Source organism: Rhea pennata, chromosome 11, assembly GCF_028389875.1.
Source record: "Rhea pennata isolate bPtePen1 chromosome 11, bPtePen1.pri, whole genome shotgun sequence".
Classification (NCBI taxonomy): Eukaryota; Metazoa; Chordata; class Aves; order Rheiformes; family Rheidae; genus Rhea; species Rhea pennata.
The window spans coordinates 15,476,669-15,489,157 of record NC_084673.1 but is presented as its reverse complement, the minus strand read 5'-3'; the positions used below and the strand labels follow the sequence as shown (position 1 = coordinate 15,489,157).

At 39.7% G+C, this 12,489-nt stretch overlaps 1 protein-coding gene across 1 annotated transcript; it reads right to left on the bottom strand.

Annotated features, from left to right (window-relative positions):
* Nucleotides 1–3,558: 3,558 nt before the first annotated feature.
* On the bottom strand, nt 3,559–8,991 carry VMA21 (vacuolar ATPase assembly factor VMA21). The gene is made up of 3 exons (XM_062584510.1): nt 8,908–8,991; nt 7,341–7,450; nt 3,559–5,903 (listed from the first exon to the last, which is right to left on the bottom strand). The coding sequence occupies exons 1-3, from the start codon at nt 8,958–8,960 to the stop codon at nt 5,761–5,763; spliced, it is 306 nt and encodes a 101-aa protein (XP_062440494.1). The 5' UTR covers nt 8,961–8,991; the 3' UTR covers nt 3,559–5,760.
* Nucleotides 8,992–12,489: the final 3,498 nt, after the last annotated feature.

The window sequence follows — 12,489 nt, the reverse complement described above, 5'->3', positions numbered from 1 at the left end:
CATAAATCATCCTTCAATTAAATTTTTTTATTATTATTATTAACAACACACACCTTGTGCCCTGGGCCATTTACAGTATAACTATTAAACCATGCTGTGTCACATGCCAGCTAGAAGCATCAAAAGCTTTTCTCTAGGTCTACGATTAGTTTGTGCTATTGTAAAAGTACATTTGAAACCAAGCACCTGATCACTCCTAAAAACACGAAACAGCCATGTGGATTCAACCCAGGCAAGAACGAACCAGCCAACAGCCTCAAGCCAAAAGAGATTTTAGCAACATGAGGGCAAAACAGCATCAAAAAATCAGCCCCAGATACTCAGTTTTAGGGGCTCAGTGAGAAGATTCCCATAAATAATGATGTAGCAAGAATCCAAATCTGGGTTTGGGGAGTTTTTGTTTGTTTGTTTGAAACAAGATGAACTTCTGTGCCTAGAAGACACCACACTAAGACAGCCACTGAAGGAGTGCTGCACCCAACAGTCAAGCCACTGGAGCTGCAGCTGCAGTGCACAGCACTTGCAGCAGGATTCAGACAGGGCTGAGGCGCAGCCCCAGCCAGAAAGCAGAGGAGCTAACAAGATAACTACATGACTTTCCAAGCTATTCTCCCTTGTCATCCTTTACCACAAAGCTTCCCAGTCAGACCTCTGCCTTCCAGAAATGACAAAACCATTGCTTCTGTTTTCCAACTGCAAGCAGAGATGCTGGCATCTTAAAAAAAATTGCTTTCTATTAAGATCTCACTTCTGCCAAACTCTTAAACACCATTTGAATATAAACTGCAGGTCTCAAGAATTTACTTCTGTCTTAAACCCCACGTCAGCTTTGTTACACACTGCTGTGATTCAGTCTTCCTAGTAAAGGAAGTCAAACTGCATCCCTCCATCTCAGAAACTCGCAACATGTTATCTTCAGATATGAGAAAGACTGCAAGGCCCCAAACTACACAGTATTTCCTTGTTGCAAGCCCCATCCAAGCACAAGAGAGCCTCCCCCTGCAAGCAATCAAACAGAAAGCCCTGTTTTGTGTGAACTTGAAACAGGAAGCTTGTGCATCTCACTTAAAGCAACAGTTGATTAGAGCTAATGAGATGTTAGAATGGCAGTTGCTCTTTGGTATTAAAAAATTATATATACAATTTACACTCCAAGGACGTGACCCTGCTCTAAGGTATGACTCACTAGAACTAGTAACAATGTGCATCTGTACATCTGAAAGCAGAATAAATGTGTCCCAGATCATCCACAAAAGATGCAAAGCTGTCTACCTATGAACAACTTCAACTAAAAATTAAAAATGGAACTGGCTTGCTATTCTGTGTGATTTACATTTAATATTTCTACCAATGACTCTGCATAATCCCCCAGAGAACAGCAGGATAAACACTTCTGAAAAGAAAAATATGGTGCCTAAGTCATCAAACACTGAGCGGCGCCAGCACATTCCAGTTCTCACGCTACCCTACCTCCACGCAAGGCACTCCTTTGCTTTTGTAAAACCCTTCCTCCCCTCCCTTCTCATGGGCTCCAGCCTAACTAAATTTTAATCATACCCATATTATGTTGTTTGTAATAACTTAAAGCTTAGTTTTCTTTAAAGGCCCTCTCCTTTCCCACCTCTTACTCACTGAGGTGCCACCAACGACCCCTCTACCTGAAGGCCTGGAGCACCCTCTCCAACTGTGTGGGCCATCAGACACCTAAGCATACTTAATCTGGCTAGAATAACTGGGCAGTTGTTTAAGAGCTGTCAAAAGTACAATAACCTTGAAAATGTTACTGTTCACCAATGCACTACATGAGAATATAATTTTTTGGCCAGAACAGCATCAACTTTCCCACCGCCATCACAAGGATCTGACAGAAAAGCCTGCCATCTAGTTTGTCATACCGCTAGTGCAGCATGACAAAAATCAAACTCTAGACCAATTTCACAGTACTGAACAATCATCATTGTGAAGATTACACAGGAGTTCAGTCTTCATAAAAAATAAATAAAATTTTAAAATTGTACACGTTAGTTATTCCTAGGCTCGCTCCTGCCTAGTAATAAAAGGTGGGTACTATTTTACTTTGTTTTAAATATGTTTTAAAGACTTGTTTAATGTTTGCATACATTAACCAGTGTTATATCTGACATACAGTTCCAGTTAACAACACATGATTGTCAATACCACTATTGTCTCTGGAGACTTCCTACTCAGTGCTAGCAGGTAATAGATTATTTAAATCAGGCATCCTTAACCACAAACCAAAGCTGCTCACCTACACACTTTCACAAGCTGGGTACCTACTACAGTTTTCTGCAAGTATTTAAAAGCCAGACAGAGAGATCATAAAGTAGTACAGAATAAAATTAAAGCAATTTTGAAAAGTTACTGATTTTCCAGTTCTTAATGCTCACAGTTGCCTTTACTATTTTTAAACTTGGGGAACGTTCCAGGGATTTCCCACTTAGACTGCAGAGGGAAAATATTCACTCACTGCTAGATACAACACTTTGCTTTAGCTAAACCGCAAAATTATCAATCTATACAAGCAGATAATGGTCTGTATCTAAATGACAGATTTTCAAGTACTGAACATTTTGTGCAGGCAAGGTTTTCCCAACATTTTTCTTGTTAATAACAATTGTCCCAACTCCATTCATATTAACAAAATGAACACACACTTAAAGTACCACTTTACAGTTTACATTACTGTTTTACACAAAAAACAAAGTAACTAGAATATTGATCATTCCACAACTCTATACAGTATTGTGCAAACTCTAGAACAATCACAGTGGCCACTGCACAATAAAAAAAATGCGACTGAGAATTAGCTTTGACATGAACAGGGATATTAGATACATGAAAGTAAACATAACCTAAAGAGACTGCAATAAAGCTCTAAAGCATAATTAATTTTTGTATTGACAAGGCACAACAGGAATCCCGACAGAGTGTCTAATTGCATGTACATTCCACATCATACGGCTACAGTTTGGTTTTTTTGAGCTCTCCAGTAATGGTGCAATTCCACTGCTTGACTGTTTTAATCGCATCACTTACCTAAGCGGTTGTTCCAGCTTCCAAAAACAGGCAACATACACACACGTGGCTGCCCAGAGACCCATGAGTCACCTTATTTTCTCAGAGAGAACACAGTGGACCAACGCATTACCTTGAAAGAAAAGATCTTCCTCTGGATTGATTAATACTCAGCTCTTGTTACTCTGAATTGCTGAGGCATTACAGTGATCAAATGTTTCAGATGTTTGTAACTAAACAATTTTAACAAGCAATTATTTCCTTATCCTTCCTAGGAAATACAATTTTAGTGTCTAGGGATTTTAGTATGTGAAACAAATAACAGATACAGCACAATACCAAGCTAATGAACAACAATAGCAGTTTTCCCATTTATACTCCATTATAAAGGAATAAAAATGCTAGAAAACCACGTTAAAGCTGATCTGTTTGTTATAAGCTGTGCCACACAAATAGCATTAAAGACATAATTCAAAATATGTTCAGCACAAGTATTTGTTTACTAGATCTCAGCAGCGGAACTTGTATTGCAGGGTAATCCTTTATTAAAAGGCAGTATTTATTATACAATGTACAGTTTATATACTGGAAAACAGAAAAACCTCAATATGGCATTGTACAAACTAAATTTGAATTTGAAGTTTCTACAAGATGGTTCTCCAGTGTGCCAGCAGCAATCTAACACTGGATGAGAACAGTTAATGTTTCAGAAACAAAAAGTAAAGATTGATTTGCATTAGTGCAAAGCTACAAAGTAGCAATAAGCTTCACTGCTAATGCTTCAGTTGCATTCTAGCACACCTTGTGGATGTTGGTGCACATCTAGAATAGGGTGGAAGAGAGGAGAAAGAGCCCTGGAACACATTCCTGTAGCTACTGTGCATGGTTAGCTGATTGTTGTCATATTAATAGGTAAGTTTTACAAAGGCCAAATGTAGTAGCAAAAACATTCCAAGTCCTATACTAAACAAAAAGCTTCTAGAAAATGTTTAACTGATATAACAACTGGAAAACTCAAAGGAACAGAAAGACTTAAAGCACAATAGCTTAAAAGCAGTCATCAGCATTAGGAAAATTCTATGCATTGTCAAAACCTTGGGAGAAAAATACTTTCAATATAGATTAACAAGTTTGCTAACAGCAACGCAACAGTCAAACGAATTTCAGGTTATTATCCTGGCAGATAAAAATTTCACCATGGTTTTACTACAGAAAGTCCCTATAAACAAACAAGAAAAAAAAAGTGGTTAACATGTTTTATCATTCCACAGTATACAACTTGTTTTTCTTTATAAATTTTAAGTTTTCCATAATGTGACAACTTTTGTGTTCTGCTTCATAAAGTACATTTGCAGATGGCTACAGCTTGTCTTCTCCCTTAGATCTCACTCACTCCTCTACTGCCCATTAGAGTTGGTTATAGCTGTTACTTTGTCTAAAATTTCACCACCACCAATACAACTATATAGAAGTAGGAACCTGCATAGAAGTTCACGAGCAACCACAACTTAAAATATTCACTAAAACAAAAAACAACACCCCTCCCCCCCAAAACTATACCATTTCCTTTGCATCATCAAGATTAACTGTGGACAGCAGATGATGAGCAAAACAGTAGTATGGCAACCCATGCCAAACACTGGAAAAAGAAATTAAAGGTTGAATTTTATGTCATAATCAAAAATCACGTTCAAAAATGAAAAAAACAAAGCTGACATTTCACGTTAAAAAGACACCACCTGAGTTTCTAACCAGTTCTAATTTTGTAGTGACTTAAAACTGGAAACGCATTTTTTTTAGAAGACTAATTTCTATAGGAGGCAAAAGTCATCTAGTGTTTTTGACTCAACAAACATACTACTGCAAATGCATTACAGAGTCACTAGACATATCTACCATGCATTACTATTTAAACAACCTATTCATCTTACATGATTCTCTAACTTGAGACTTTTCCTGCAAATGAATAACAGAAGTCAGAAAGCAACTTTTTTCTTGGTTTTGATAGAAAAACACTGACAAAGCTTTAACAAACGTCAGTAGTTGTTCCTTCGCAAGTTTTTCAGATTCCCTCAACTTGTTCTGGCATTTTTCAGTTTCTATAGTAAAAAAGCCTCTACACAACATAACCACTTCCAAGAGCTGCTTGTTCAGCCATTACCTTTATTCCACTTCCAACAGCAAAAACAAAATTAGACTGCATATGTATTAGCATATTGATTAGCACAAAACAATGCTCAGTTGAACTGTATGTTCTGAAAATAGGGAAGCTCTCCACAGCAAAGAGGAATCACACCTTTCCCATTTGAGTTGGCTAGTAAGTTATGTAGCTTTTATAACTAGTAACTTAGTTATTGAAAAACATAATTTTTGCATCATGTCAATGCTATTTCCAAAGACGGCCAGAAAAATATTAAGAATGGTAAAAATGGCTACATGATTTTTTTCCCTCCCTCTGAAATACACAATTATTTTGTTCTAATTTCAGGTGAAGATCTCTTTAGTCAGCCTCTCCTAAGTGGAACTGATGTACAACTTTAACCAGCATTAGAGAAAATACTGGCACATATCTGAGATGAGCATAAGTCTTGTTCTAACCAAAACATAGTCGAAGAACTAGCCTCATCTTTGTACACATGTATACTATGTTGAAGAATGCTTTTAACACAATTCACAAAAATTCTATTTACAGTCTGTAGGTATTGCAGGGTGATGATTTTCATTTTAGTCCTGTTTGCCTTCCCGCCACTGTCGAGTACCTTCATTCCATGCCACATACACAAATAGAGCAAGTACCACATGAACAGTAACTACAGCAACTATGGCAGCATAAAAATAGCTGTCTCTGTCGGACATTCCTAAGGTACCTGAGGAAATAAAGAGTAAAGAGTATTAGTTATTAAAAACTCGGAAACATCAAATCACAATTGTTTCAGACCAAAGTTGTAGTTACTCTCGTATCAAAAGACTGAGCTCAGAAAGACGCATAGAAAAGAATTCACCATGATAATCACGCGTCTTAAAACATTTCTAGCATAAAGCAACATTGCAAGTATTCAACATTTAAGACAAATGCTCTGTTTTGGAAGTTAATAGTTTCTAAATATTCCTTTTTTCTTCTATTACCTTTTAGCACCAAATAAACTGCATAATCAATTTCCCCCTCTGTTTATCTATCTTACAAAGAAAATCAATCCTCTATTGTTGGAAAGAGGATATTGAGGTATATTTGCCATTATAAAAGGATACAAAAGTAGAACTACAATTAAATTTAGAGCTCTTCTAAGTTGCATGCTTAGACCATAACACAATGATTCCTCCTCAGTTACTAAAATATTAAGACTTCAGATACCAGAAGCATTTCAAAATATCACTTATTTTCATTCACTCATTCCAAAAAAACTCAAAATCAATCCCATCATTGATGGCAGTTCTCGTCATTAACTGACAAAGCAAAGTTAAGGCTCAGCTTGCCAAATTATGCTATGCCTCAGGTAGAAGAGCCAAAACAATAAAATGCATCTTGAAAGTTATTTAGCAGGTTTTCAGCTTCAGAACTACATATAGAAGCACACACCAATGGAGAATCATCTTGAAAGACCTTAGAACTTAGTTATAGGCTCATTAACTGCTTTTAAGAGCATGTGCTTGCTTTCTTCTTCTCTCCTCCCTCCCTCCTCTTGAAAGAGATGCTTTTCTTCTGCTCTATTAGGAAGTTATTATAGCCTTGCAGAATCAAGGCTAAAACTTGGCTGTTAGCAGTTTAACAGAACCACTGCATATGAGCAGTTAAAAATCACTCTTGTTTTTTTCCCCTCTTATTTTAGAGTGAAAACTCTAAAAGCAACCACATTCAATGTCTGGAGCCAGGCTTATGGCTTATGCTTATAAATGCAGGTATGTTTAAAAAATCAAAAAATAAACTGGATATACAAAATTGTTCTGTCTTGAATACATGATTAGTTCAAAACGCCTGCAGGAAACATACCCTGATGATTTTGATAAAGGTCTGCTGAAAGGAGGTGTTACATACTCTGTAGGCAACAGGAATGCTGCTTCTATATACAATACAAATCATTCTATAACAAACAACAGCGACTATTAGATTGCAGATCAATGCAGGGAAAGATGTAATGACCATTTATATCACTTTCCAGTTTCAATTACACATTACAGCGCCTTCAGCCTGCAAAAGGGAACAGACATTCAAAACAGGAACAAACAGGGAGGAAGACAAAGAAACTATCAGAGGCTGTTTTTCCTCTTTTTTAAACAGTATTTCTAATCAGCAGAAACAGAATTACCTTCAAATATATAAGCCTTTGATGAAAAATACAGCCCAATAGGTAATGTGATCATTAAAGCTGTGAAGAACAGAAGTGTTCTTAAGGTTGATGTTAATGAACCCTCATTTCTGAAATAAACAAGAAAAAATATACATAGAAAGAAATCACAACATATATCCCTGACACAGGACATCAACTTGTTCAGAACAGGAAAAATAAGCCAGTTACTTTAAGAATTGGGTGCATTTGTCACTTGGAAGCAAAGAAGACTTCAAGTATGCATTTGCTAAGTGGAACTGAAAATGACAATATTCAAAATGATGCAACAGTTCTGCTAGTTAAAGTTTCCTGGCAAGATTAATAATGTATTTAGAATTTTCTCTCTTTTATCACTTTGTTATCATTAAAACCATGGGTTTCATATTAACATTTTTCAGTATATTATTTCCTATTTATTAAATCTCTAATATTAGAGACACATGAGAATGACAGTGTTCTGTGTCAAATCTTTCCGAGTTCCCTATTTTTCTTTCAGAAAAAAAGAACTACAAGTGTAGGAAAATGACAAATACCACAGGCTAGGATACACAGAGAAGTACTTGGATCGACTTAACAGGTTAACTGCTGGAAATGGAGTTCCTTTTTATTTTTACTGTGTGTTGTCTATCTACTTAGAATAATTTTTCAGTTTCTAGACAGAAAGTTGGAAAAACTGCAACAATTGTTAGAATATGGGGCCAATGCATCAAAATAGATTTTTTTTTCCACCTTCACAGGTGCAAACCTAAAAGACATTGAACAAGACAGTCACACTGAAAGATTATGTACTTGATAAGGTACTCCCCAGACTTCATCTACTAAAACAGATTTATTTCTACTCAACACCACACACAGGTTCCATTTGTGTGCTTCTGCTAAGTTTTACTCACTCCACTTGGCTGCCTGCGTTATTTGGTGCTGATGTAAACACATAAGCCAAGCAATGCCCTTCTGACTTTTAAAGGTTACCAGAGTCAGTGGCCTGTGGCCTTAAGACTTCGAAACACAAATATCCAGCAAAAACAACCCAAGTCAGGATGCATAATTCTTAAAACTCACAGGCGCTTGCACAGCACTTTTTGTATCAGCAGCCTCAGGAGGTTTTATCCATACACACTTGTGCCACAGCACACTGCTTGAAATCACATTTCATCCTTGATGTTTCTTTGGAAAGGCGAGTGGAAATTTAAACAAAAATTGATTCTCATCCTCTGAGATTTAGTAAAGGGCAGCGACGTGCACCCCAAAGCCAGCGGCACCTCTCCCGGACGAGGCTACAAGACGTTCTCGCGCATTTAAGCGGCGCAGCCCGCAGCTTCAGAGGGACGCTCAGGACCTCGCCCTTCACCATGACTCGCTTCCAGCCGCACCAGTGCGTGTGGGGGTGGGGGGGGCGCCCCGCCAGGCGCCCACCCGCGCGGGCGCGACGAGAACAAGACGTTTCCCGGCTGGTTACCGGAGTCACAGCGCGGGCTGCGGCCGGCGGCCAGGCCCCCGCCCTCCCGCGCCGCCTCCCAGTCCCCCCCCCGAGCTCCCGGCCTCCCACCTGAGGTCGAGCGCGGGGGCCGCGTTCAGCGCCGCCTTGTCGTACCGCTCCATCGCCGCCGCGACACCCTCCTCCCGCCGCTTCCGGTCAGCTGACCGCCCGCCCGCGGCTCACGTGACCGCGAGGGGGGGGGGGGCGGTCCCGGCGTGCGCCGCGGCGCCTCGCGGTCTCCATGGCGACGAAGAGGCGCGGGTGCGGGCCGCGGAGCGAGGCCTTTCCCTGCGTTTGCTGCTGTTTATGCAGGACAGACGGCGGATTTTTTAGAAGTAAAGCGATTTTTATTTTCAGCAGTGGATGTAGCTCAGAGGAGCGCTCCCATTTGTTTCTTAAGATCCATATCAGGTAGCTAAGACCTAAGACTGCCAAATAGCAAGGACATAAGAGCTGAATAGCAAAACAAGGAAACATAGAAGTGGAATAGTCTCACATCACCTCAGCTTACCGTACAGATGCATATCAAGTGTTCAACGGGAGCAAGTCACTCAAGGCTTACCAGTGCAAATCACTCTTCTTTAATGCAAAAATGCTCTATATTTTGTTACACTGATCCACTCAGGCACTAGACTAGTAACAGCTGTGCTGAATAATTTCCTGAGTGTTTAACTGATTTTCTGTCATGAGCACTTAAGGGAAATGCTAGATTCTATTCCAACATTTCTGTGACTGTGAAAAAATAGCTTTTTGTTCACATTTTTGTTTCAGTTATTTTGAAAGATCTGGCACTCAAAAAGTCTTGTCAGTTTGCTTCAGCTTTTATGCTTCAAGTATTCTGAAATTTCAGGCAGACCATAGACCTGTCTTATCTTGTGGATTACAGAGCTAATATAAATTTGCCCTTAAGCAGAAACTGTGCTACAACACAACTGCCAATTTGGCTGAGACCGAAGGTCCACTTATCCTAATAGGTTGTCCTCAACAACAGTCACCAGTGGGTGCTTGAAGAAGATAAGAAATCAGGCTCGTAAGAAGCAGCTCCTTCCCTGGGACGCTGTCCCAGCTGCTGGCAGTGTGCACACAGATAGTACTACCTACTGCTGAAGGGATTCCTGGTTGTCCCAGCAAACGGCAAATGCAAGGAAAATGTCTGTTTGGTCTGTTTGCTCCGGCCACACATCTCCAGTGCTTTTGCTGTCTCCTCCACTTCTTTCATGCTGCAGCTGGTCTCTGAATTGCCTGGCAGTTTGCCTGCAAAAGATTAACAGTAACATGTTAACGCATCCCCTCGTTTAAGTGCTGAATTCCGTCCATTTGGGCCCTTTTGGAGTAAAGAGAGAATTTTGAACTTCAGACTGAGAATGTATCATGTGGGAATGGAGCATCCTGCAATGTCATAGGGGGCTGATGCTGATGCTTTTCCAGGGGCGTCTTCATTTCAGAAAAGGTGCAGAGCAGGTGTGAAGGGGCCTGCTGAAGCAATACCATCTAGGGGCAGCAGGAGAAAAGGAATTCCCACAGCAGGAGCACTGCTGGAAAGGTGAAAACTGAGAAGAGAATATTCAAAAACAAAACCACTAGCTTGTGAATATATATATATATATTCAAGGATATATATGAAGTTATATATATAAATACATACATACACACATATGCATACATACATATATGTAGTCAAAGTTTGTTTCCATGGTAGTGTATCAAAAAAGGAAGCTATAAAACAGAAGATCAGAAAAGGAGCTGGAGCGGGGAAAGGACCATGGTTACAGGTGCCGGGAATAGACTCAGATTACAAGGCCTGGTTTTGCAGAACTGCCAAGTGACCCCAATGGTTGGACTTTAAAAATGAAATTTCCCAGCAACAGACAAGCAGTGCTTTGCATCATCAATGGTGAACCACTGGCTTATAATTAGAATTTGTAAATGTTTTTATGTGGTTAGGGCTAAGCCCCAGAGGAGATGGTGTAGCTGAGAGAGCAGCTATGAGATGGGGCCTTTGTTTCAAGTCATGGCTTGACACTGTCGGGGGTGGGGGGGGAAGATACACGTTTGTGACTGGATTCACAGTGCAGGGAGACAATTCCTGTGTAAGAAAGTAGGCATTTGTGGGGAGAGATAACATTTGCACTAACTTACAGAGTTGAACAAATAGACACTTTTAGGGGCTCTATGCCTCTTTTGCTGAATAATAAGGATTTTTGTCCTGGAACATTGCCTATTTTTTCTGACAGTGATGTCAGTTGATCTAGTAAAAGATGTTGCTTCTGCTTACCAAACCCTTCATCTTACATTTTCTTTAAGAGATCACGACTACAGCAACACTCCATATACTCTTACCTATTTTATGAACCTCTACTGTCCAGGAAGAAAGATATTTCACAAAAATGAAAAATAAAATAAATGAATTGGCTAATTCTTCATGATGCTCTAGTCCAAGAACCCAACTTTTCAGAACAAAATTCACAGCACATTGCATGGTTGCCCACAACATTGCATTGCAGAGATCCAGCGCCCTGGGCCAAGCCTATCACAAAATTTATGAAACATTATAAAATTAATCTTCTTTTTTCCCTATTCTGCTACATGCTAAGCCATTCTTCAGTATAACGGTGATATTATTTGCATTCTCCAATAAAACAAATGGCAATATTTTTATAGCACTACTGGATGCCAGCAGTTTAGGATGTAAGCCAGACCTGCTCAGCTTAATTAATAAAGTAGCTAAATTTTAATTGAGACTGTGGTTTCAATACTGTCCTTTGCATGTGGCAGCTTAATTCATTAATAAAAATCTCCAAGGTCATCTGCATTGACAGGAGTTATTTGTTTTGATCCACTTTACCCCCAAAATATTTGAATCCAGTCAGAACCTCAGTTTGGCTTTCAGATGAGTGAACACAGCTCAAAGGAGGCCAGAATAACCTATGTTTAACTTGCAGATTAACACAGTTCATACTTTCTCTGCAAATAAGCACAGATAGTTGCAAGTCAAACTTCTCTTTCCCCCCAGCTTTCCTGCGAGGTGCAAGAAGGAGCAAGTCACTAGGCAAATGCTGCAGAGTGAATCAATGGCTTATCATTGCTCACTTCCCAGGGCTTTCAGGCCAAATGCTCTGTTTAGTCCAAAGCACAGACTATCACCTTGTTCCTGGGAAAAGGCAAACATAGCAGGTGTCACTCAGCAGTAGCAACTGTATGACCATACCCAAATATCTATGGGAAAGTTTGACTGTACACTTTCAATGATCTATAATGGTCCCTAATTCCAAACAATGGCAAATTTATAACGATGTGGCATGGAGGACCAAATACATATCAGTTTGGTTTTTAACTGTAGGAAGGATCTGGAGTATGAAAATCTGGAAAATGAAAGGTATTTTGAGACAGGATTCAAAAAGGGCAGTAAAGGCTTTGGAGAGAGTATTTGCAGAGCTAGTTCTAGACACTTCTGTAGATCACATGCCTGCCATCAGCACCTGCCAGCTTATTTTAGATCTCCTCCCTAATTGCGTGTTGCCTGCTCCTCTCCAACACTGCTTCAGCGAGCCTTACTGGAGTGCCCGGCACCATGGAGCCTGTGCTGTTGAACCTGGAAGTGGCTACAAGAGCCCCACTGGAGCAGGGGAGCCAGAAAGATGGGAGAAAGTC

Excerpts from the sequence above, each read along its gene's own strand:
- VMA21 (XM_062584510.1), bottom strand. The coding sequence starts at position 8,960 with ATGGAGCGGTACGACAAGGCGGCGCTGAACGCGGCCCCCGCGCTCGAC. Across the intron at positions 7,451-8,907 it reads GCCCCCGCGCTCGACCTCAG|AAATGAGGGTTCATTAACAT; the intron begins GTGGGAGGCCGG and ends TGTTTATTTCAG. Across the intron at positions 5,904-7,340 it reads AAAGGCTTATATATTTGAAG|GTACCTTAGGAATGTCCGAC; the intron begins GTAATTCTGTTT and ends TTATTTCCTCAG.